The sequence below is a fragment of the Lutra lutra genome, chromosome 9 (genome assembly GCF_902655055.1).
Source record: "Lutra lutra chromosome 9, mLutLut1.2, whole genome shotgun sequence".
In the NCBI taxonomy this organism is placed as follows: Eukaryota; Metazoa; Chordata; class Mammalia; order Carnivora; family Mustelidae; genus Lutra; species Lutra lutra.
Genome location: NC_062286.1, coordinates 32,883,388 through 32,910,043, shown reverse-complemented (window position 1 = coordinate 32,910,043; position 26,656 = coordinate 32,883,388). Strand labels below are relative to the sequence as shown.

Sequence of the window (26,656 nt, the reverse complement as noted above, 5' to 3'; positions counted from 1 at the left end):
CTGGACCCATTAATTGTTTTTTAAAACTCGTCCACAAAGTGAGGTGCCTGATTGGAGATAGGTAGAAAGAAAAACATCTTTTGCCATTACAGTGGAATTTTTAAAAGATAAAAATTCAATGAAACTTCGCCCTTCGGGCTGCTGAAAAATCATTGTTTCTTTCACTCATTCCCATGGAAAGAAGGAGCAGAGGTAAAGACTGGGACCAGTGTTTTCTAGGCAGACTCCAACTATCAGAGCTCAGTTTGTTGTTCGATCTAGAACCTGCCTTACTGCACACCTAAGACTGGCACACATACAGACACACACAGGTTCCCTGTGATCCCAGGGTACAGGTGACGCAGACTGTCTGTTTCTGTGGACCAGCCTGTCCAGACATATCCAACCTCACTCTTCCTCATGAACCTTCTTCACCTGGAACCAGAGCACCTGGTGCAAGCTTGTCCCCACCCCCACTCCACCTCCCAGGGCTCTCATGGGGAATAATTGTGTGTTCTCTCCCTTATGGGACAACCCTCAACCTTCTCCTTCCTTGCACCCATGACTAAGAGGAGCCATCACAGAAACTTTCTGGAGGAAGCATTGAGTTGGGCATGGCAGGGCACAGTCTCCCAGGCAGCGAAGCTTTCTTGGGTCCAAAGTTCTCTGTAGTAACAACTCCAGTGACCCGAACATTTGAAATTCCCCCCATCTCTTCATATAAGTTCACTTGTTCAGGGTTTTTGTCATCCCAGAATAGCTTCCATAGACTGTTTCCTCCTGGAAGTTCATCAGTAGTTACTGTTAACACAAAAGGGAAATTGGGAGCATGTCCCTGAGTTGTCCTCAAATATCAATTTTGATATTATGTCATTCTTTTAAGACATTTTTTTTTCTAGACCAAAATTGTTTTAAAGACCTTTTTCAAGACTCTCAGAACTGCTTGAAGACCCAACCTGGGTGATACCTCACAATATCCCACTTTGACTTTGCCCACTTTACTAGGTTATGTCCTTTACTAGGTTGTGACTAAAGGCTTGACTTTCCTAATACCCACTGCTGAGGGTGAGGTTACACCGATCATTTCCAGTTCTAGGGAAGTGAGAGTTGATCATTGGCATATGGGAAACTTCCAGGTGAATATAGATGGACATGTCCAAGTACAGGGATCTGAACTTCAAATTCATCTTCTTCAGCCCCCCTCCTCCCATGGGTCAAGGGAGGTCACATAATTATCAAATTAAGTCCTAGGAAGAACCCAGGCTATCCCATAGTCCTCCAGGGTCAACATGAACTAAAGTTTATAATCTCCCCTGGATTTTTCATCCACATAAATTTTAACTTTCATTTATTTTAAAACTTCATTCTTTAGAGAGATTTCTTGAGGCAAGCCTGTGTGTTGAACTATTAGAACAGCTTATCTCTTTCATTGTTTATCTGCCAGGTGATGGGATTCTCTGCCTTGGCATCAAAACGGAGAGGGCTCCTTTGGGGAGACCTGGTCCACGTTTCCATGACCTTTAGGAAAGATCAAGGTCATTTCTTGTAACATTCTATACAGAACTTTGAACTGACATCAGTCAGGATGCTCAGAGTGCTTGATGAAATGGGCCTGAGTCCAGAGATCAAGTTACCGTGGCCAAGAGCAGTGACACTAAAGCTGTTATCAGGAACACTAGCAGTTTGAGACACAGGCTCGGGGCGGAAGGTCGCCGTCCTGAGGAAACAGCAGAGCAAAGAACGATGTTGAAAATACAGAATGGGCCAGTTGGAGATGGGCTCTTCAGTGCTTATTATCATCTCCGCGTTCAGACGACCCTTATTGAACGAACCCACGTGACATTCTGATTGAGCTTTGGCCTCCCACAGAGGCTGCTTGGGTCCCGTTTTCCTTACTTCCAGTGAGATGAGAACTTGTTCTCTTCCCAAACCATAGTCCGTTCGGGTCCATTGCATTTAGGCACGTACAGAGTTTGACCTCAGACAAATAATATTTGTTTTCTGCCTCTTTGCAATTAGAGGGAAATCGAGGATGCTCTGACAGTAAGTGTGGATGTGCGGTAGACTAGTCCGTGTGGTAGTTTCTCTGGGAAGAGCGGCCTCGTGCCCCGGAAGTGACCCTTCTCCCTCTAGTTGCTATGGTTTGTGGTAGCGCTTTGGGTGCACCTGCTTGCTTAGTTTTACTGTGAACGTTTGGCTGTTCCTGTTGTTACCTTAACTGACGTTTAGAAAGCTAGAGAGGGCTCATTGTATAAAACCAAGTGCTAAAAAAAAAGTCTAAAGAGAAAAGTAAAGCATGGGGAAATTCAGTGCAACGCCAGCGGCCATGGGCCCAAAACCCTATGAATTCACCTGTTCCTGTCTCGTCTTTTCTCACCTGCAACAGAAGCAGAATTAGAGTGAATTCTCTAACAGGTGCCAGGCTGACAACAATCAGTAACCAAAGAAAAATCTCGTTATTGATGATCATGCAGCAGCAGTCTTGGGGCTCTGCTGTCTGGCTGCGGTTCATTGACAAACAAAAGTACAATAATAACAGTCTTTAGTTCCATAATCTCTCCACCAGTTGCGGTTATTCAGAGATATGCAAGGCTGGGTGGGTCATATAGTAATTCCTTTGCAGGCAGCATCCTATCGATGAAGCCAGCAGAAAAGCAAGTCCAGGAAGCATTCAAGGGGAAGGGCATGGGGTTTTGCAACATCTGCTGTTCTAAACACTGAAGCCATTCTTCCCTGGCCATTAGGCAGTGAAGGAGGCTCATATCTGCTATGGAGAGATTTCTATTTCAGAAGGGCTCCAAGCAAGGACTCTGCTTGTTTGCACAATCACGACAGTGTTTGATGTCAATACTGTCGTCCCGAGCCTAACATCCACCATCCTATGGGTAGCTCTGGGGTTTCAAAATCAACAAGGCCTTAGATTTCCCGCGGCCTTAACCAACTCAGAAGATATTATCTTATTCTTTCCAACCTTTCTAGAGTACCGTGGACAAACTTATTAAGAAGACAAACTTAGCCCTTGTGGTTGGGACAAACAGCTGGAGAGAGCAGTTTATTGAAGCCATCACTGTCAGTGCTGGTGAGTGCCTTTTCCTGCATGCTATAAATTACGAGGGCCAAGCCTGTGCTTGCTTTTCCTACTGTGACCACTTGGTCTGTGTCAAAGCACCGGAGAACTTCCAGGGTAAAATGAAAAGAGAAATAAATGTATTTGTAGCACACCTGCACGTTTCAGAGACTGATTTAGACTTTCTAGATGAAGCAAACGTCTTCAAACGTGGCATTCTTCTCCATCAGCATTGTGTCTTTCTTTCTGGAAATAGATGAGATAAATTTAAAGGCTTTTGTGCCTCCACTTCACAGATAGCCAATCACGGGGCTTTGTCTGGAAAATTCCCTGAGGGCAGGAGAAGTGGCCAAGTGAAGGTCACAAAGGAGGCAAGAAACTCCCAGGTGGGATAAGGGGACGTGAAGATCCTTCACCACTCCCATCCATTTTATACTCTCTTCAACAACATCTGACAAATAAGCATTTGCACGGTAGAATCACCTTCTGTTTCTTCCTCTACAAGCAAAGTGCAGAGTCTTATTTAGGAAAAATCCTACAAAAATGAAGTTGTTTTCCAACTCAAGGAGTCAGAGACCCAAGGGAATTAATATAGTAAGAAGCATCTTTTTCCTGGATTGTCAAGCCTTGTCCCCTGTCTGGGTGATTTTTTAAAGACAGAGGAAAGTCCCTCTCCAAGATACATGGAAGCAACTCGGTTATGGGCTCCCCCTGCCCCCTAGTTCTTCTGCTCCATCTCTCCTGGTTCTTTTTAACATTCCTCACAGGTTCATCTTCTACTGTTGCAGCTAATGAACGAACTAGAATTTTTTAAATAGGGATTTCCACTGTAAAGTGTGGAGGCAGCATCCCTGGTGGATGGTCCATGACTCCGAACACAACCCCCTCTTTCCAGTCTGCCACAGGACGACCCACAATGGGACGGATCTCTGAAGTGCTGTGGGAGCAGAGGGTGGTGAGATTTTTGTGCCTCTTTGCTATTAATGTTGTTTATAATCACACTTTAGTTTCTTGAGATTGAGTGTACAAGGGAAATTTATGAACATTAAATGGTGGGAAACTGCTTGGAGAACAGATTTGGAATTTACACGCAAATTCTACTTAGGGGAGGGGGAAACCCCCTGCCTCCATCCCTCTGAGCTGCCATTGCCAAATACCAGTGAGTGGGCGGTGATCACAACTCGAGAGGCTGGGAAAATCCAAGGTCAAGACACTGACGGATTTGGGGTCTGGCAGGAGCCCACTTCCTGGTTCATAGACAGCTGTCTTCTTACTGCATCCTCACATGGAGAAGTGAGCAAGAGAGCTCTCTGAGGTCTTTTTTATAAGGATACCAATCTCATCCACAGGGCTTTGTCTTCATGGCTTAATCACCTCCCAAGGGCCCTACCTCCTAATACCATCATATTGGAGACTAGGTTTCAACATATGAATTTGGGGGCCGGGGGGTGGGGGGCACAAACGGTCTGTAGCACTCCCTCATTATGGCTTATGTTTTTCTAGAAATCTAACATTAGTATCTGAGATGGGAGCTACACTCCATCTTCACAGAGACAGAAACTAAAAGGACAAAACTGGCTGGAATAAGAAACTGCTGAGGAGGCCAGCTGAAAACATTAAAAATAATAAAATTGGGGCGCCTGGGTGGCTCAGTGGGTTAAAACCTCTGCCTTCTGCTCGGGTCATGATCCCAGGGTCCTAGGATTGAGCCCCATATCGGGCTCTCTGCTCAGCAGGGAACCTGCTTTCCCCTCTTTCTCTGCCTGCCTCTCTGCCTACTTGTGATCTCTGTCTATCAAATAAATAAATAAAACTTTAAAAAAATAATAATAATAAAATTGGTTTATGAGCTTTGATATACCAGAATCAGAACATTAAAAACATTAAAAGCAACATAAACTTTAATGAACCATTCCCAGTGGTTCCCAGGTCTCCTTGGGCTGCAGATGTGTGAGCGCTTACATAATGGTCACGAACCGGAGATCATCAATTCACGTTTCTATATGTCAATCGTTGTTCTTGGCGGAAGAGATACGACAGGCCACCCTTCCCAAGTGGAGCGTACGTTCTGCTGAAGGAGATAGCAAATAAGTCAGATAAGGGAAAAAAGTGGATGTATGATGGGGAGCTTGTCGTGGAGAACAGCAGGAGACAAGGAGGGTGTGCAGCAGCTGCACTGGGCTGTGGCCGAGAAGACACCATCAACAGACACATTCACAATGCAGTTTGTTTTCTAGCAGTGGAGTGGGTTTGTGTGGCTTTACTCACACATTCTTGTAACTCCCAGGGACCGGAGCAAACATTTTATGGCCGCTCTTTGGCAGCAGCAACAGGGAGAGAGATTCTGCCAGACACAAGACCAAACTTGTGATCTTGGTCAGAATAGGTGTTGAGTGAAACAATGAAAAAGATGCTAATACCCCCTTACTTGAAAGGGGCAGATTCGGGTTTGATGATACTTTCATATATAATGTTGAATTAAATCCTCTCCAAATCGTGAGTGAGAGGTGTTATGATTATCCTTACTTTCTAGAATCTGAGCATCTGTGAGGCAGTATTGGCTTTGGAACAATGCTCACAGCCCCGGTCTACCAAGACCAGTCCAATGGGCTGTCTCTTCCCTTACTAGAGAGAGAGGATTCAAACTGAGGGAAATTGCTCCCCACCTCTGTCTCCTTGAGGGACGCCGGTCTTGTCCACCTCTCTGGTACCCCTGTTTCAGACCTCTCCGGATGGGATAAGTTCCTGCCCAAATCCTTTGAAGTAATGTTTTAAGGAAGGAAATGTAAAATCTCTCAAGTGTTCTTATTTGTCATACGGTATGTTGTGTTTTATGTTTCTAAATGACTGCTTGGGAATGACACAAAATTGCTCAAAAATTGGCAAGCTGCTGGGTAAATTGACCTTATTTACAATTTTGAGCCAAAATATCAGAAAAGCAAACCCATATTTTATGGGCACTAAATTACGTGAAGGGCAGTTAGAGAGCTCAATATTTGTCATTATGATTAAATTTAAGTGTCTAAAGAATGTTAATATTCTTTCGTTGTTAAAGGGACAATAAAATGTGTAAAGCAGCATTTATTGAAAACAGAGTTTCATTGGATTTTAAGAATTCATGGTTAAAGAGTTGAGAATCAAAGCCGTTTGCCTTATTAAAAATATTAAATTGCTTTTAAACAGCCCTACTGAGAGGTTTTTTCCTAGGCAATTTTCTGTGCAAAATTGAGTCTATATATCTTGCTAAACAAAAATAATAATTTTGGAAATAGGATTTTGCTCCTGTGTCTCACTGATTATATTTAAATGAGTTTCAAGTTAACCACCCCCTGGAAGCCTTTTTGTTCCCCTGCTTTTCCTGAACTTCATAGCTCAGTATCTGGGCCTCTGATGACCGGTCTGTTTCTGAGAACCAAGTTTGTAGAATCTAACATTTGAAGAGTTCAAGGATTCATGAGACTCGAGAGATTAGGTGGGGATTCAACGGTCCTTTCCTGGAGGTTCTCCTTCTGTGGCCTCCAGGATGGAGTGCCAGGAGCGGGGGCCAACAGCTGGTTAGGCAGCTGTCAGATGCTTTTAAGGCCAGTCCAGTACCATCAGGGGCTTCTCAGATATGTCAGCAGATTCTGTGAGAAGTGAGGCTAGCATTCACTGCATGTCCAGTTTGAATTGTCCCCAAGTCCTCTAAAAAAAAAAAAATTATTTATTTTAGAAGGGAGAGAGAGCACGCAGGTGCACATGCAGGAGCAGGGTAGGGGCAGAGGGAGAGAGAGACTCTCAAGCAGACTCCGCCCTGAGCACAGAGCTGGATACAGGGCTCCATCTCATGACCCTGAGATCATGACCTGAGCCAAAACCAAGAGTCAGATGATCTGAGCCACCCAGGCACCCCCTCCCCAACCCGGGTACCCCCTCCCCAACTGAGCCACCCAGGCACCGCCTCCCCAACCACCCCACAAGTTCTCCTTCTTCCTAGTGTCTCCACCCAGGCAGAATGGAGGGATGACCTTAAGAAATTGTTTACCAGTTAGGATGTAGACGAGAAACGGATATGTCAAGGAACAGGGCAAACATTAGCTGAGTAAAGAGAACCAGATGCCAATGTTGCCAGTACCATAACCACCATAGTATTGTTCCTCACAACAGTCTTGGGCTGTGGCGAGGTGAGGGAGAATGGTCGCAAGCCTGGCTCTGGAGTCAGTTGTGTGCTTGTGTCCCAGACCTCCAGAAACTCTCTGGGTGACTCAGGACGGATTACCTCCCCTCTCAATCTCTGTTCCCTCAAATGCAAAGCAGAGATAGCTTCCCCTCACCTGTGGAGTTGCTGTAAGGATCAATCAAGGCAATTCCTATTTTCATGAGGGCTGTCTGGACATTTAGATACCACAAATGGCTCTTTGGGAGGCCAATCTTGTTGAAGAATCTACAATAAAAGATAACCAAATTTTGTGCGAATAGAGTCAATTCAGCTTAATTACTAAAATGACTAAGTGACTAAACACACTGCTTTTCCCTTTTTTTATAGTGAGAGTCACACACACATTTTATAGGTAAAAAACAGAGATTCAGAAAAACAACATAACTTGCTCAAAAGGCAAAGCTGGTCAAGGGCAGCACAGGTCAGCCCAGGATTCTCTCCAGTGTGAAGCGCACTCACCTGCCGTAGCTGGGGGCTGCATACACACACGGACACACGTAGGACACACACATGCACATGTAGTCTGATACACAGTCATGCATGTGTGCATGCAAACACACATGAACACAGGAACACACATACCCAGACATGTGTGTGCACACACGGACCCACACAGCACACGTACAGAGACCCACACGTCATCTTATATAGCACGTTATCTTTAGTCATTTGGACCATTGAGCCACAGCTTAAAATATGAGGGCTTTTTTCCTTGAATATTCATTCAGTCTCCGTAAGCCTCCTTCACAGGTCCCCACGGAGAATACCAGCCAGTTCCCTAAAGAACAAAGGAAGCCTTTGTTTGCCTCCTGCATCCATAGGCTTCTCCTGCTGAGTAATTTGTGTTATTCTTTAACAAAAGTCAACACACAGCCCTCTCTTTTCCCTCATAATTTTAGGGACCCAGCATTAAAGGTTTTTCTGAAATTCTTTTACTACTTCTGACATAGAGTTTGCCTATCTGACAGAGTATCTGTTGGCATTCTCATACTGAACACTTCAAAGTGGCAAAAAAAATAAAAAAATAAAAATAAAAGCCTTTTTGTCGTTTTGGTTCTGTCTCTGACCAACTGTAAAACCTTGACCAAGTATTTCACCTTCCTGAATTTTCATTTTAGCAACAGCAGAATGACAGGGTTGGACAAGGCGGGTTCTAAGACCCCACCTAGGATTGAAATTTGAGAGTTCTCAGTGGCCAGTATCGTTCTGCAGGATCCCTGATGACAGCCTGATTTGGGCATGGACACGCCTACTCTTCCCACCCACCCAGCTTGCTTCCCTTACCTACTGAGCACCATAGGAGCCTACGCTCCACATCTATTTGCCTAAAAGGAAAGAGATGGGAGGATAGTTTTCAAAGTGTAGCCTCAAAAAAAAAAAAAAAAAAACTAAGTGAGATGATGCTTCAAAAGTGCCTAATTTTCTTCTCCTTAATGGGAAATCAGGAATGCCTGCGAAATCCTTCACAGTCGAAGGCCAGACGTTCAACACTAGGCCAGACTGGCACAGGCGGCTGGCCTATCCACACTCACCCTCCTTCACGGGAGATCACAGCCAGAGACCGACCCCACGCATGTTGAGGGTGTGCTCTCCTGAGTCTAGAAAACCCGTGTGGAGGCTAGTTCGGTCTGGGGGATGGATGCTTCTTGTCATCTCATCATCCACGCATGCTATGTAGAGAAATAAGTGCTATCAATTAAATTGAATTATTTAATAGCAAAAACTGTCAACTCGATGGTGCCCCAAACAATAATTCACTAGAAAATACTGTCATCCTGAAGACTGACCTGCTCCAGGAGCCAAAATAATAAGTAATAAAAATGGTGACTCTAATGAGGTTCATGGGATTGCCATGCAACCGGGTCTTAGCAGGCATCTTTCCGGCATCTTCTCTATTACTGAACATCATTATGGAAGAGACACTCTTGTCACTTAATGTGGTAACCCTGGGTCATTTGAAAATCCCATTTAAGCAGTGAGAAAAAGTGCTGCTGGGTCAGGTTTGGCACAGCCTCAGCATAACTAGAAGACAGGGAAGGAAGGGAGGAAGGAAGAAAGGAAGGAAGGGTGGGCAAGCGAAGTGGAAGGAGAAGGTGCTAGAAGTTAGTAGGAGTTTTCATTTTGCCGTTTTTTGTGTGACTGTACAGATTTCTAACTATCCTTTATCTAAAAATCATAAGCTGACTTTTCCATTTCATGAACAAGGGTGCTATTTTCATGCTGGTTCAGTAAGTACAACAGCCTTAAAGAAAGTCTGTCGAAGACCTGTGTATGAAATTATGGCTCACGTTCTTCTCCAATAATGTTCTCATTTATTGACTGTCTTCTACATGGCTAGTATTCTATTTATATTATTTTTTATCCCTCACAGCTATGCCCTGAGGTAAGTTTGTTTTTGTTTTTGTTTTTTTGGTTTGGTTTTGTTTGGTTTTGTTTTCTGACTTGATAACTCTGAGGCCCAGGGTGCTTACAAGTACATGTTTATTAGAGTCACACAAATAGCAAGTGACCAGCTAGAATGGGAAGCTCCATCATTGTGGGTCCACAGCTGGTAAGCTTTTAGCAAAACCCTGGCTGTACCTCCTATGATCATAATTCAGGTCCTAAGTGGCCAGATTTCAAAGGCCATTCAAAGTTAATTCAGGAGAAAGGGACAACGTTGATGAGTCCTTCACTCTCAGCTACACATGGTGAAGTTAAGGGTTTAGAACTGAGTGTGAAAGCACTGGACAGAGGTGCAGAAGGACCAGAAGGAATGCAAATTGTGCAAAGTGGACAGGATCAGTCAACTGCAAGGTTAATCCTATCATGAGGAACCCAGAAGTGCTTCCAGATTCTTTTCGTGATCTTGGAACTGTATTTGTATCTACTGCTAGAAGTCATGTCAGGTCTTCAGAAACAAAAAGAATCCATGCCCATCCTTTTTTGTTGTTGTTGAGCTCCTGCTGTTTCCTGGTGGTATGATTAGTTATTTGAGTAGGTCTTTCATGGTCTGGATCACTAACATGTTTGAACTAATAGGAATAGCAAGTATTTTAAACCCTAACAGGAGATGTGAACCACACTGCTGTCATCCAACTTGGTTTTTGTTCCTTTTGCTAGTATACAGCTAAAATATTCACATTCATTGTGCTCCAGAGCACACGTAACATGGGTGACAAAGCATTTCATGTAAAAATTATATGCTGGAATCTTCGGCTTCTTTGAAGACTTGAGTTCAAGGGGTTGAAGACCTACCAACTAGTTGGTTAGCTCTAGATAAGTCCGCTCGCTTCCCGTGTGAAATTGGGGGATTGGAACAGGTGACCTTTATCTCTGGAACATAGAAATACTAAAGAGTCCTCTGAAGAACCCTTCATTTTCAGCAATAAATGTCAACTTGCTTTCCCTAGTCCTGCTCCTTGAAATTTAGGGCTCTGACTTTAATCAAGTGGAATTTCTGCCCTACAGTACCTGTTAGATAAATTGGGTAATTACGCCAACTCAGCTAAAGCTCATTTAAGACATCTAATGCTTAAGACACACCGTCTGATGGTCACATTAACTAAATTCAGTAGCTGTTCTTCCTTGCTTTGAAGTAGTTATTAAGAAAGTAAAGCTGCTTTAACTTTTTATCAGAGCCCTTTTCAAAACTGCCTTCACTGGATGATAATTTAGTTACAGTTTTAATTTGTAACTTTAAAATATAATATTTTTTAAAATATTTTATTTATTTGACAGACAGAGATCTCAAGTAGGCAGAGCAGCAGGCAGAGAGAAGGGGGGAAGCAGGATCCCTGCTAGGCAGAGAGCCTGATTCTGGGCTTGATCCCAGAACCCTGAGATCATGACCTGAGCCAAAGGCAGAGGCTTAACCCATTGAGCCACCCAAGTGCCCCTAAAATATAATATTTGAAAAGTATCATTTTATCTTTCCTTAGAGCTAGAGTAATTATTCATGATGTCACTATCTATAAAGAAGACATGATAAATTCCTACTGTAGTTAAAAGTTTTTCCAGCAAATTATTTTTATCAATTCTGTAGTTAGAAAATCATAAGTATATATGATGGCTTTGGCCATCAGAAAGTTTACTTGATTCTTTTTCCTCAAGTGGTCAGAATTCACTCAATTCAGATGCCTGAAAGTGTCCTTTATTTCTGCTTTCTTCAGACATTGTGTCCTGCTGTATCTTAAAGTACATTATGCTCTAGTAGTAGGTACCTATCTGTTCAAGCCCTCTAAGAAGTATAAGAATCTAAATTAAAATCCTTTTTTGTTTTAAATAACAGCAAATCTGTGCTGTTAACCGTGATTCCCCAGCACTTAGGGCAGTGTTAGCAATGACAAGTATTTGTGGGAAAAGAATGAATGAATTTATGTGTCAGTCAATGTTTTTCAATCCACACGTAACTGGATTAAAAGCCTGTTTTCACTACATCATGCAGCTATGTCTGATCTAGAAGAAAATCTGTATAAATGCATACTCTCACACAGACATATTCCATGTTTCCAAAAAGTTCCAGACATGTGTAATTCATGTGTATGACAAATTCATATATAATACATACATATACACTAGACATATAGATACTCAGATTCATGTATTCTTACCCATAAAATATTATTTTTTTTTAAAGATTTTATTTGTTTATTTGACAGAGAGAGATCACAAGTAGACAGAGAGGCAGGCAGAGAGAGAGAGAGAGGGAAGCAGGCTCCCTGCTGAGCAGAGAGCCCGATGTGGGACTCGATCCCAGGACCCTGAGATCATGACCTGAGCCGAAGGCAGCGGCTTAACCCACTGAGCCACCCAGGCGCCCCTAAAATATTATTTTTGTATGTGAAAACTGGAACTGCTAATATCTACTGAACAGTGGCCTTGCCTATCTGTTTTCTTAGTGAAATCTTCCTGGTATTTAGCTGATAATCATGTTGCTAACGGAGAAGGAGGAGAAGCAGAAGGCATGAGGAGGAAAGGATTAGAGTAAGTGACAGAGAGAACACCCCTGGGGGCTGTGTTGGTAGGGAGGCAAGGCAACACCAGAGTATAAACTATCAGTGTGAAAACGTCAATTGTAGCAGGATACCATATTGATCAGGGAGCTTCAGCTCTGTTTCCAAAGGAGGCAGCCCGCGACACGGGGAGGTGGGAGTACGAGAGGCCGGGAGAACCCAACAATCCTCTTCTGGCCCTTGGATAGGCTTTAGCTGATATTTCTGAAAAGATTATTGGCTTGTTTAGCTATTTTCCTCTTAAATTGCTTATTATAAAATCTTGAGGAAAACACAGCGCCGAAGGGCTCCAGGATGACTCAGCCGCTCTTCTTTGTAAGCCTGGAGTCACGTCTGGGATGCGGCTTTTGTGGGGAGAGGCAGCTGCTCAGCTCTGCAAACAATGAGCCCCACCGGATGCAGTAGCCCTTCTGCTGGCATTGCTGCTGCTCCCTGAACACAGTGTCAGTGGCTGCTTACAAATCAGTGCTGGAGGCATGGGGAGGGGGGTGATTTCTGTCCCCAGGGGATCCCTTTGTATGCTGTTTTCAGTGGCAGAAACATTTTAGCCTAAACCAAAGAGGTGGAAGGAGGAGAAAACACAGCCACCCCCCACTGCACACACACACCCCGAAGGCAGAGGGGAGCCTCCTTCAGAGTGATTTGCAGCATTAATTCTTGCTGTTCACAGTCTGCTCTCTTGATAAAGATGTTGTCATTCTGATTCCTGCAACCAAGAGGCACTTATCTGAACCAACAGGCTTGGACGCAACCCTCCTGACCCCCGATCCCATTCGTCTCCCCTGCCTTGCGGTTGCCTAAACACGTCTGACTGGGGGTTGTGTCTTATGTCCTGTTAGAGCATCTTAGACCAGAATCCAGCACGGAGCAAAGCAAGAGTTCAGTGATCAGCTATTCCAGCTTCCCCTTATTTTGATAAAGAAACTGAGAACCAGAGAGGGAAAGTGTCTGTTCCAAGGCCACACAGGACCTGTTTTAGAATCCTGGGTTCTTGCCAGACTTTAAGGCATCGCTCTCATTTTTCTTTTCCAGTTAGCATTTGTAGAACCAGCACCTTAGCACGTATTCCATCCATGCCTGTCCCCTGATCTCACCTAAGGACCTCTGAGCAAAGACCAAAACTTTCCTGAGCCAATGACTTAGCAGCACTGATGAGTGAATGGTCTCACCCTTGGTGGACAGGTTCCTGATCACACAAGCCTCACGGCCACCCTGTGCAGTAGGCATTCATGAACCCATTTACAACATAGGGAAACAGAAACTGGGATTCAGACCCCAACCTACATGTTCTGGTTCCAAGCTCAATCCTCCTTGTCCATCTTGTCACAGGTGTGCCTCCCGGAGTTTAATGCCTGTAAACCATAGGCTTATTCTTATTCTTCACATTATGCTCTTGCCTCAGGGCCTTTGCACAAGCTGCCCATCCCTACCCAGCCCCAACCCAAGGCAGGCTTTCCCTCTGTGTGGATGTTCTCACCATTAAGGTCTCAGCTCACAAGTCACCTCTTCAGAAGAGTTTTTCAACCTCCCATGCACGAGCACGCTACTTAACTTCACTGTCTTCATAGCCCATAGCAGCATCTGAAATCATCGTGCTTGTTCATTTGTTCATTTGTTTTACTGGATTGCTGTCTCTCTCTCCTGAACAGAATGGAAGTCCTATGGAGTGTTATCTGTCTGCAATTCCAATACCTAGAACTGTGCCCGACACATAAATTATTACTAAATATTCACTGAAAAAAATAAACGGTACAAATAAAGCCATTCTTCCAACCACTCCACTCCCTTTAAAGATTTATGGCAGATACTGGTCCAGGTGAGGGGTTCAGCCTAGGCTTGCGGTACAAAACAGTGGCTTCAAATATTGTTAGACTTCCGACCTATAAACTTAATAACATTGTTGCATGCTTTAACCAGCTAAGAAAAACAGGCCGTAAATGTACATATGATGAGAGTGAAAGAGAGAGTTTTATGACGATTTGTATGGAAGAAAACCATCCCAACAGCTCCATTTGAAGTTATTGTTTATGAGAGATTCAAAAGCTACTGGCAGACGGACTTGATGGTCAACCGTCTGCAGTAGCCAGCCTGCCCCCTAAGAAAAGCGTACATGAGCCATGAGGGAATGGAGATGCTCTGTCTGAACGAGCTAATCCTCTGTCCAAAACAGACTGTACTACATATCAGCACATAACCTCTCTTACAAAGCTCATTTATCTTTTCATCAGCACTAAGGAATTAGTAATGGCTCCCCTCAGTTTCCAGGAGACAAAGCACATGAAGAGTCTGTGAAGTGCCCAAGAACATGGAAATCGCTGAGGTCCCTTGGTTGTCAGCGGCTGGCCTCTTTACTAGGGGCGGAAATCACAACAGAGAGAAGGGAACCCAGGCGGGCAGATGAAGGGTGCTGTGTCCCTGCAATCGCTCCGGATTGTGTAAACCAAAGCCACGATTAGAATCTTAAAGACTCGGGGCGCCTGGGTGGCTCAGTGGGTTAAAGCCTCTGCCTTCGGCTCAGGTCGTGATCTCAGGGTTCTGGGATCGAGCCCCGCATGGGGCTCTCTGCTCAGCAGGGAGCCTGCTTCCTCCTCTCTCTCTCTGCCTGCCTCTCTGCCTACTTGTGATCTCTGTCAAATAAATAAATAAAATCTTAAAAAAAAAAAAAAAGAATCTTAAAGACTCAACTAACATTGCCACTTGGCCAGTACATCACCTTACAAACGTCACGGTCAGAACAAAGTCTCGTCAAGAAATCCTGAGGCCAGGAAGGCAGGCAAGGAGCAGGGGTACTCGGGGTGGGGAGCATCTGCTGAAAAGCTGGATTCCTTCTGTAGGCTCTGCAGAGAGATAGACGTTAGCCACCAGGATGAAAAGGATCCCACTTCTCAACGGGGCCAATATAAACCACCCATAGAGGATTTTGCCAAAGATGAAAGGAAAATCAGACTCCTGGGAAAGCAGAAACTAGAGCCATCCATTCATTCCCTGAAAGAGCATCCAGTGTTTTACACATGATCTATGCAGGGGCGCCTGGGTGGCTCAGTCGGTTAGGCATCCGACTCTTGATTTCGGCTCAGGTCATGATGTCAGGGTCATGATCTCAGAGTTGTGGGATTGAGCCCCACATGGGGCTCCACAGTCAGGGGGCTATCTTCTGGAGATCCTCTCTCCCTCTCCCGCTGCCCCTCCCTTATGCATGCTCTCTCACGCTAAAATAAACACACCTTTTATAAAAATGATACATGCAGAGGATTATTTTAAGAAGGATCATTATTGGGGGCACATGGGTGGCACAGTCACTTGAGCATCTGACTCAGCTCATGATCTCAGGATTGAGAGATCGAGCCCCGAATTTGGCTCCACGCTCAGCATGGGGTCTGCTTGATATTCTCTCTCTTCCTTTGCCCCTCCACCCCCCACCCTTGCACACATGTTTTCTGTCTCTCTCTCTTTCTCAAAAAAAAAAAAAAAAAAGGTGGGCGGGGTGGTTATTTTCTAATTAAACTTTTCATAAAACAATGCCAAATGAGCTTAGATTTTTATCAGAACAGATTTCTGCTGGACAAACCACAGAGAATTTTTTCCTCTGGCAACAGTGGGTCAAGTAATTTCAGCGAAGTGGTGGGAAGAGTTTTAGCTCTCGTAAGCACATCACTTAAACTCTTCGAGACTTGGTTTCACTTTTAAAATGGAGAAAGTAATACCTACTTAAGCAGGTTGTTAGGAGGATGGAGATTAGGTGGGATGTATATATTTACCCACGTGCCTGAGGGTAGGCACTGAGGAAGGAACCTGACCTCTTAGCTTAATCACAGCAGCATCTTACGGGAATCTGGACGGGTCCCTATGCTGCTCTGCATGTGGGGCAGGTTTTGGTACACATCTAACCTTATGTAAATTTCAACGTTTTCCTAGAACATAACATTGAGCTGTTTGTTGAAAATTACAGGGTTGGGACGCCTGGGTGGCTCAGTTGGTTAAGCAGCTGCCTTCGGCTCAGGTCATGATCCCAGCGTCCTGGGATCAAGTCCCGCATCGGGCTCCTTGCTCAGCAGGGAGCCTGCTTCTCCCTCTGCCTCTGCCTGCCATTCTGTCTGCCTGCACTCGCTCTCTCTCCCTCTCTCTCTGACAAATAAATAAAATCTTAAAAAAAAAAAAAAAGAAAATTACAGGGTTATTGTTGCCCAAACAGTTCCTCCAAAGCTCCACTGCCTACACTCTAGGAGGCTAATTCAGACACAGCTGCTGATATTTACAAAGTGTTATCAGAGCCCTCGGGCCGATCTTAGAACCTGGTGTGCTCACAAACCACCCACTGTAACTAAACCATCAAAACCAGCAGGAGGCATCTAGACTTGCTGAGTGTCAGTTCTTGTTGAAAGTTTATTTCTTAGGTGCTCACATCTGTAGGGAGCCTGCTTCCCTATTGCAGGAGCCTGGAATTCTTGTTAATCCTACAACCAATAATGGGTAAGAGTACACTGAATTTCAAGGTATTTAACCTGATGTGGAGTTATTTTACAAAAACAAAGCTTGGGGCAAAACCACATGAAATCCTAGTTACGTGAACCTAGGATCATTTAGGAACACTCCGTTCACATAGAGGAACTCTTTAAGCAGAGAAAGAGGCAAGCTACACTGTTGGTTTTCAGCTTTAAACTGATTCATTTTGTTAGAATCAAACTTACATGGAACTGGAACTCCTTTGTGGGTTTTTTTTTTTTTTCAATTTTGACACTGGCCACATTTGCTGAGAAATATTTCTGACACATTAGATATCTCTTGGGTCAACCATCCTAACAAGGTCCATAATGGCCTGAGCTGGTGAGGATTCTATTCATTCATCCAGGCATTCATCTGTTTCAGACTAGGTGGGATGTTATTCACAGAGAGTGAATTGCCTTCTTGTGTCCCTTCCAGCACTGTTGTGTATCACAGGCCCCTAGTCCCCCAAGTATGGACTGAAACCAGCACTGATCCTATAGAGCAGAATAGCCCATACCTGTCTCTGGCTTGGAACTGGGGGATGGGGATGATTAACAAGGTCTATGTAGGTGTCCTTTCATACCAGAGCAGGCCAGCAGTCCAAGTTACAAATCTATAGCAATCTTGAACTCACATTTCATGCACAGTGGTGTTATTTATCTAGGGACATAGAACTAGAGACCACAGTCAAGTATCCAGGAGTAAACTACATACACTTAGATGTGGGCATACAGGCACACTGTATTCTAGACTCTGAGTGTCCACACCAATTCACATCCCCACTAGCTGGTGAAGAAGGACCTCTCAGCATACCCCCAGGCTTGCTCGCAGGCCTCTGCCTGCAGGGACTAGAGCAGTAAGACTAGAGACCAACAGTGAGCCTCACACCCTCCCCAAGGACAACTAGCTTCTCAGGGACTTCTCCACATTCCAAATACATTTCAAAGAAAGCTTTAAGAAGGAAAGTTCTTAGAAAGAGCTGGCATGATATCAATTACTGGTATTCTAATACTGGTTTTACTGTACTGAAAAGACAGTAAGGAGTCACTTATCTTAAAGAGAATAAGCACAAATTGAACATTGTACGGTTGCGGGGCACCTGGGTGGCACAATTGGTTAAGCATCTGGTTCTTGGTTTCAGCTTAGGTCATGATCTCAGAGTCATGAGATCAAGCCCCACATCAGGCTAGGTGCTCTGTGCAGAGTCTACTTAAGACTCTGTCTCCCTCTCCCTCGGTTCCTCCTGTCCCCCCCCCCCAAATAAATAAATAAATCTTAAAAAAAGAAAATTGTGTCCCCAGAAGTCAATTATACTAGTGTAAGAAATGGAAGACAGGAGCTAGAAATGGCATTGAAAGAGTTGTTGATTTACAGGTATAAGTTATAGGTAGGGCTGTTTGTGAGGTGGCTACCAAAAGCCCAATGTGTACATTAACAAAAGGGAATAGTGTCCAGAATGCAAAAGGCAAAAGACCTTCCCCGATGTAGGTGAATTAGGTGTCTCTTAAAGTTACACTCAGCGCCACACATCATATTCTATGATTCTATGACTTAGCGCTCAGAGGAGCATGGCCAGCCTGATGAAGGAATGTGGAGCAAGGATTGAGGTTGATATGGGAGTAGCCAGCTTCAACTACCTGGAGGAATGGCATGCAGGGCAAGACTGGACCTTTTCCATTGGCCTGTGGTCCTATGGGGTCTGGGCAAATGAATAGAACCTAACAGCTAGAGCCACTAAAACTTGGGTTGTGAGATCGTGAACTCTATAACAGCTAAGACTCTGAGGTTTGGCACAGGTGACCATTTGGTAGGCAGTTGGGCAGATGAAACCCTCCCAAAGCTTTAAGTCCAAGTATTCTCTAATACCCACATGTTTCATTTGATAAAAGCAAATGCCTGCATTCTTTTCTTCTGTGCTTTGACAATGCACAGATTTAGGAATCTGAGTAAATTGTGTTTTGAGATCTCTCTTGATAAGAAATTATCTTGCAATATGGCTGGTGGAAAAATTACTGATACCATCTACTTTTCATAAGAGAATATATATGTAAGTACTTCCCAACTATTAGGTTTTAGGAAAATCCAGAACAAGAGGTAAATTCTTGTTTGGGGATGAATCTTTGCGTTACTGAATTTAGTGGCAAATAGAAACTGTTATGAGTGGGAAGAGATGAATAAATGTTTTCTCACTAGAAATAAGATAGAAGCACATAGAAGGGGAAATGGAGAGAAAAGTTTTTAGATCCCTGAGTGAGCAAGACAGGGTTTAACTCAAGCCCTCATGTATCAGATGGGGGAAGAGAGGGAGGGAGAGACACTAGAAAGCAAGAGAACAAAAAATTCAATCAAATCACAATTTGTCATGTTTCCTCTTAAAATGAGGAGGGGTGAATTTGCAGATTGCTAAGGTTTCTTTCATCTTAAACATCTACAATGCTGTCAGAAGCTTTGAAAGCAAAGAGAAATGGAAATCTACAACTGAAGAGAAGAAATCTTCTTGTAATTACTTTGTATCAGGTTGAAAAAAAAAGTGAAAGCTATGGAGGAGAAAGCCCATTCAATCAGGTAAGCTTGTTAATTTGTTTGAAGGCAGCAAATCTTTGTGCTCAGAAACTAAAGAGACACAAAATCAAATCAACCCGACTTGGAAAAAAAAGGAATAATATTTCATAAAGAACTCAGGCCCAAAACAATATGTGTTGAATGGAGAAAACCAGTGTGGTGATCTAGCTTCACAGTTAACTGATTTATACATTACATGGGGCTGTTGAGTAACACTTGCTGGGCTCGGATCATATGAATGACAGTGTGACTGACAGATGTCATTCTATATCCATCTGTCATACTCCTGGAAAGCATCTGATCGTTCTCATTATTTCCTTAGTCGGAGGATACTCTTGCAAAATTAAAAATGGACTAATTATAGGTAAATACCTAAAAATAATTGAAAGCCAGACCCTTCCTCAGGTTCATAGCAGCATGCTATTCCCCAAACTGCCTTCCCCAATGTAGTCCGGTTTCCCAAATTCTAGAATGAAGAGCTAGATATAAACCAGGGTGTTTGATTCAAAAACTACATGGTTGACCTTTGACAATTAGAAATGGAAATAAGAACTTGTTCTACTCAAGTAGAGATTGCAAAATGGTCACAACCATGATGCCCTCCATTTGTTTATTCTTTTCTGTGTTTAGTTGGTCCCCAAGGTCTTGAGAAAGATCATATATGGCTGACTCTACCAAAAATGTATCATATCTAGAAAATAAATTACAAAACAAACATGGTGCATGAGTGTTTTCAAATTCCTAAAAAAAAGCAACATTTTATCTATATAGCACTAGGCATTAAAAGTATTCTCAAATGCAACTTTGAATCAAGATGTGAATGATGTTATACTCAACTCGCTTCAACGAGACATCATGTGTAACAAAATGTTCCCTGGGCTGTTAGGCCAAATCCCAACTCAGCCACTTACCAACTCTGTGATTATTTTAGAAAGTCACATAAACTCTCCGAACTTTAGGTTTTTCCAATGCACAATGGGATTCATAATGCTTACCTTGCAGCATTATTGTAAGGATTAAATAAGATCAGGTATGTGAAAAAGTTTAGTTTAGTGCCTATCGCTTAGGAAACACCCTGTCGTGCTCCCTCCCTCCATTCCTTTCTCCCTTTCTTTTCTTAAAATCAAGCAGCTTGGGGAAGCAGTGGCGATGATGACTCATTCAAACAGAATATAGATTCTGTGAAATCAGGATACTCAGATCACATTGATTTGCTGCCTGCCTTCTGACAAGTAACAGTGATGGACTATGGCACAGATGTCTGTAAGGGGTTCACAGTTTTACAAAAGACTTTCGCATGTCCTCTTCTGGTCCTCACAACAGCTCTCTAATGTGGGAGTTAGGAAACTCAGTTGACAGATGAGGAGCTGAGGTTCAGGAAGTTCAAGTCCCACTCCCAGACAAGCTCTGAGAACTAGAAATTATGGTTAGTCTTCTGACCTTATTGTCCACTGCACCCCAGTGGCCTCTTTCTCCAACTGTCAAAGCATTCCCTGAAGGGAAACCCTGAGCACCTCTGCAGGGACACACACCAACACCTGGTCTACATTAGACGCTCAGTTACCTGCAGGTGTCCAGCCCTGGAGTTCCCTTTCATGATCAGTTGTGCGGCTGCTGCTTTTGTTCTCATGCTCCAGCGTGGGGTCCACCCAAGTTCTGTTAGGTCAGCAGTTGAAGTGATGCGTTCTCTTCTGTTGGTGATTTTAATGATTTGGCTACTTTTGTAGTTATATTTAGGAAGTCCAACCTGTCTCAAGGAAACCATTTGAAGGGCCATGGGAAGGATTAATCAAATGCAGCTTGTTATCTTTCCATTAGGGGAATCCATAAAGCTGAAAAGAAGGATTCTGCAATAAGAAGATCCTTCGCTTAGGATCCTATAAAAGGAAACTGCCCCCCCATACTGCCTGCTCCTTTACTAATGCAGAGGAGGGACTTGAAAGTATTACGTGGCCTCTAGTAAGCCTGAGCGGGTGCACATACTGGCAGATTACTCTGTTTGCCATCACATAAAAGATGCTCCAGATGTTTCATTTTTAATTTTCAACTGTTCTTTGCAAGGACCAAACTTTTAAGTATAGCCCTGATGGTGGTGGACGGACATCCTATTTCTTTTTCCCTCTCCAAGACAAGGTAATTGTGCATCGTACGTGGCACTCTGCAGTCATTTTTAATATTTAAAGGGCATCTGAGTTGGAGGTTAAAATTTATGAAGAACAGTGTGATCCCAGGGAAGAGGATAGGAAGCCATTTCTACTTTCAAATGTAATAAAAAAACAGATGGACCTCCCATTCCAGACATAAGTGCTACAATATTTCAGATAACTTGTGATGCTGGAAACCTACCGAAGGAAATTTCTCTCTCTGCACCTTTCTGTGCATGCGTGTGCGTGTACGCGCACGTGTGCACACGTGCACACACACACTTATTTTGCATTGCACACATATAGATCATGAAGATAATTCCAGAGGGTAAGATTCAATTTTGTTTCTAAAAGCCTAGACTGTAACCTCAGGACCCAGCATGTTGACTAATCAATTAAGTAATAACAAGAAAACACAGTAGAATATTAAGTGGAAGACAATAACACTAACTACCATGCTCATCATTATCTTGAACTACCCTCACTTGGAAGAGATGATCTAATTATTCCTTTGTGCATCTCTCATGGGAAAGGTATTATTATTTCCATCTTGAAGACAAATATAATGTCTACTCTCGATTTATAAGTGTCATTTCTTCTGAGAAGCTTCACTATTTGCTTTCTGGCTCATCTTCATACTATGAGTCTCAGACAGCCCAAATTAAGTAATTTTGTAGAATTAGAGGCAGAATGATCTGTTTCCATAAATGATTAAAATTCAGTGTTTCCCAAATTGTTTTAATCATATACCCTATGAAGTTACAAAATGTCCAAAAATATAGAATATAGGAACTTATAAGGATCACATACAAAGTGAATATACCCATGAAGTCTAGCGCTTTCCTTGAATTTTTGTAGGGTGTGAGCAACTCTTCCCTCTTTGGGATGCGGAGATAATTCAGCCCATAACATGTGCTTTTATCTAAAATCATCTTTTGCTTTCAGGCAAGATATTAGAAATATGTAACCATATAGCGTGACACTCTAGGAAGCAGTGATTAAAAGGGAAGTGGAGGCACATTAAAATTTTAAGGGTTTATTTGAGCAAATACATATTCAAATCAGGCAGAGTCCAGCCTCCATGGTTTAGGGACACCGCCGACCGGAGGGAGGGGAAAGGCTTTTGCGGAGCAGAGGCTGAAGTAAAGCAAGGAAATTATTTGATTGGCTGTAGCTTAAGTGGTTGCCTTACTTGGTAAAGCCTGTGGCTCTTGGGATTGGTTGCTCTAAAACTGTTTTCTCAGATACAAGTGTATTGACTGAAATTCACATGGCTTCGGTTGTGATTTGCCTTCATAGATCACCCAGGCATTAGAGCCACCTCTGTCTCAGGGCCGCCATCGTCACTTTAACGTGGTCAACAATGCTTTCTTACTCTAGTGAGTCATACACTTTCCTACTAGCTGGCCTGACTTGAGTTCCTTCCTTCCCGAGTCTCCAAAAGTGATTCTGTTCATCTGCTGGGGGCTTCCTCCCAACACTTCGCTGGAGATGGTCCAAAACCTGAAAGAGGAAACTGTTTTCTCCACAGATCCCCAGAGTTTGCTTGCATAATGATTCTGACCACGTGCTCACGGAAGAGCGAGCCATGGCCTCGTCTCTCTTCCTGTGACATGACCAGTGACAAATGGAGACATTCGTCTTTTCGTGTTTTGCGAGAGGCACGGTTTCCTCAAAGGTCCTCTGCCTTAAGGGTTTTCCCAGTAATGATGTGTACCAGATGGCCTCACCGCTGAGTGCCTCACAGAGAACTCACGTATTTGCTCCTTGCTGGTAATCTCAGGTCACAGAGTCAGCTGGAAAGTCTGACAGCCTCACCTGCTGCCAGCGGCCTCAGCTGGACAAAGGAAAGTAGATCCCTGTTGACAAGGTTTGGGGCTGAGGGGGGAGGTGAACAAAGTCCTCGAGGGCTGGGGACGCCTGGGTGGCTCAGTGGGTTAAGCCCCTGCCTTTGGCTCAGGTCATGATCCCAGGGTCCTGGGATCGAGCCCCGCATCGGGCTCTCTACTCGGTGGGGAGCCTGCTTCCCCCTCTCTCTCTGCCTGCCTCTCTGCCTACTTGGGATCTCCGTCTGTCAAATAAATTAAAAAAAAAAAAAAAGTCCTAGAGGGATTCTTTCCAAAATGGCACAAAACACGTGCATTTATGTTTGCCACCACTTCGAGAAGAGCTGACATTCAGTATCCCAATTTTAAAATAATGTGAGTGGAGATTATATCCCATTATAAATGAAGTCTCTGTTTTAGAATGTTGCTATTGATTTCCTGGTTCCTTTAAGTAGTAAGCTTGGTGCATTTCTTTATGCCCTGATTATATGATGTAATTGGCAGAACTGGATTGCGTGTACATGTATGTGTATTATGTAATTAAGCAGTCCCATAAAGTCAGCGGAGGTTCGTGCATGCCTTAATTCATTTAATAAGCCCTTAGCCAGCTTATCCCACATGTTGGAGATGGGACCGAACACTAGGGACACAAAAATGAACGAATTCCTGCCCTTGCTGGGCTCACAGTTAACTGGGGAGGAAAGGGTTTGGGTGACTAGTCTAGAGAGAGGTTGGTTCTCAAGAATCACCTATGCCACTTCCCCTCTACTCTAACCCCAGTCCTCCAGTTTCTGATTCAGTGTAGCCAGGAATTTGCTTTTCCAACAAGTTCCCTGTTGAGGCTGATACTTCTGGTCCAGGGACCATAGTCTGAGAACCACTGATCTAGTGTCCCAAGTGTCAGAAGGCTAGGGAAGCTCTGAGGAGGAATTTCCAGCTCTGGTGGGAGGACAAAGGGGCTGTCCGAGGTTTCACAAAGGAAGTGAGTTTTAAAGGATAAGTGGAGAGGGGGAAGGGTGGAGGGATTAGGACATGCCAAACACATTTGGTTCTAAAAGACAAAAGTAGTAGAGAGTACTTATAGTTTGAAAAAAGTGCAGATAATTCCATTGGCTAGGATGAGGTTTGAGTTTGAAGTAATTGCAAGAGATGAAGCTGAAGACATATGTGGGGCCCAGGGCTATGACTGAGGGCCTGTCGAACACTGTCCTGTAGCTGAGTATTTAACCATGAATTCGCAGAGCCTGGCTCCAAGCTGGAACAACCTTGGTTAGGAGAACTCTGTCATCATTCTCTTTTATCAAAAGAGGTTTCTTTCTGACCCTGGCACAGGGCTTCCCAGTCTTTTGGAAGAAATCCTGTACATGTCCCTAAATGACAACTTTCATTGGAGGGGATAGGACTGTAGAAAGGATGTGTTCATTGCATAATAACCAGAACTGGGTGGGGGCTTAAATTTCTGCCATTGACCCATCAGCCACAGTGATGGGGTACGTCAGTAGCTTAATAATTAATTGGTTAATTATGATTGACTGAGCTTATGATTGAACCCTAAGCTTCAATCACCTCGACCTCCTCCTTACTCAGAGGGGAGGGATGACAAGGTCTACAAGGAGGGAGTTGGAGAAAGGAAGACACCACTGAGCCCGGATTGCGATGATATGTGCTTCTCCTCCCTCTAGGGGAAGACGACGATGACGACGAATGTGGGGAGGAGAAGCTGCCTTCCTGTTTCGATTACGTGATGCATTTTCTGACCGTGTTCTGGAAGGTCCTCTTCGCCTTCGTGCCCCCTACAGAATACTGGAACGGCTGGGCCTGTTTCATTGTCTCCATCCTCATGATCGGCCTCCTGACAGCGTTCATCGGAGACCTGGCTTCCCACTTCGGATGCACCATTGGCCTGAAAGATTCTGTGACTGCAGTGGTGTTCGTCGCGCTTGGCACTTCAGTACCAGGTAGAGAATATGTTTCGTATATGATTTCCCCCAGATGTGGCAGCCCATTCACCTCCTTGACCTTTTCTTTCTCACAGTTTCAAGGACTGTGATAACAAACAGGCCTATGAAAGGCAAGAGCCCAGAGGTATAAATACTGTCACCGCCAGAAGACTGTCATGGCAGTTTTCAAGGTTAGAAGGCTGGTCAGTATCATCATGATGACAGGAAAGCATTCCCAGAGGGACTGCCTAGAGAGCACAGACTGGTTTGACGGCTAGATCGATAGATCCGCTTCCCGTTACAGTGAGCACTTTCAAAAACACAACATTATGAGTCATCCTCAAGCACAAGATTTGTCTTTTATATACTTACTAACATTGGGTAATTTCCATGAAACTGTGTTGGTTGGGTAACTGAGATAAATACGTACTGAAGACCTGATACAATATTCTCCTGACCCAAAAGTTAATGTAAATAAAAAAAAAAAAAAAAGAAAGAAAGAAAAGAAAAAAAAAAGTAGAAGTTGATCAGGACAGAGCAAAAGTAATCCCAGCCAAACCAAGCAGGCCAAGTACACATTTTGTGGATGTCTTTTCATGCATTCCTTATAAGCTAAAGTCTTCTTCCAGTCTACAACCATAGCTCATTATATTTGCCCAGACTTCTAAGAAATCATCCTCCAAAACATGAACTTGACAGCAGTAATTTTCAAATTTCGGTGAGCATCAGAATTACCTGGGAACTTGTTTTTAAAATGACATTTTAACAATCCATAAACATAGTTGTTTTAATTGTGTTTATTTAGGATTTATTTTCATTTCTGTCAGTGTTTTGTAGTCAGGACTGCTTTGTATCACACCTTTTGATAGATTTATTTCTAAGTATTTGAGGACTTTGGGTGCTATTATGATGGTCTATGTTATGTGTCATTTTTTATTTATTTGCTGGAATACAATTAAATTTTATAGATAATCATTTTACCTAGTGACCTTATTAAAGTCACTTATTGATTAAAAACCCACCATCAACCTTTGGAGTCAGAAGGTCTAGAGGAAGGGCCCAGGCCTGTGTGTTTTAAGCTCACAGGTGATTCTGGTGCACATTAGAGCCTACTGTCACCAAAGTTCTAGTTGACATCCTGACAGACATCCAGATAACCCTGGCTTTTGGTTTTGATGCTGAAAACAAGTGCACTTTAAATCACATATTTATCTCTTTGCTGGAATTCACTAGTTGTTCTTCTGTACTCAGATATTTATCATGTCAGTGTCTCTGAGCCTTTCTTTACTTGTAAAATAGGGATAACCATACTGAACTTGCAGAGTCGTGACAAGGACTGGAGAAAACACCTATAAATTATGCATCTAGTAAAACATTTAAAAAGTAGAAGGAGTTTGATTAAAACAACAGCTTTTGGTATTATTTATGAATTGCTGAGGGTGATCTGACCAGTGTAGATCT

The 26,656-nt window shown here is 43.4% G+C and overlaps 1 protein-coding gene across 1 annotated transcript in view; it reads left to right on the top strand.

The window, feature by feature from the left end:
• Positions 1-26,656, top strand: part of SLC8A1 (solute carrier family 8 member A1) — a 328,009-nt gene that overhangs the window by 274,563 nt on the left and 26,790 nt on the right. Inside the window, 2 exon segments of the mRNA XM_047745926.1 lie at positions 2,959-3,058; positions 24,938-25,213. Of these exon segments, the coding sequence (XP_047601882.1) occupies positions 2,959-3,058; positions 24,938-25,213 (376 nt within the window).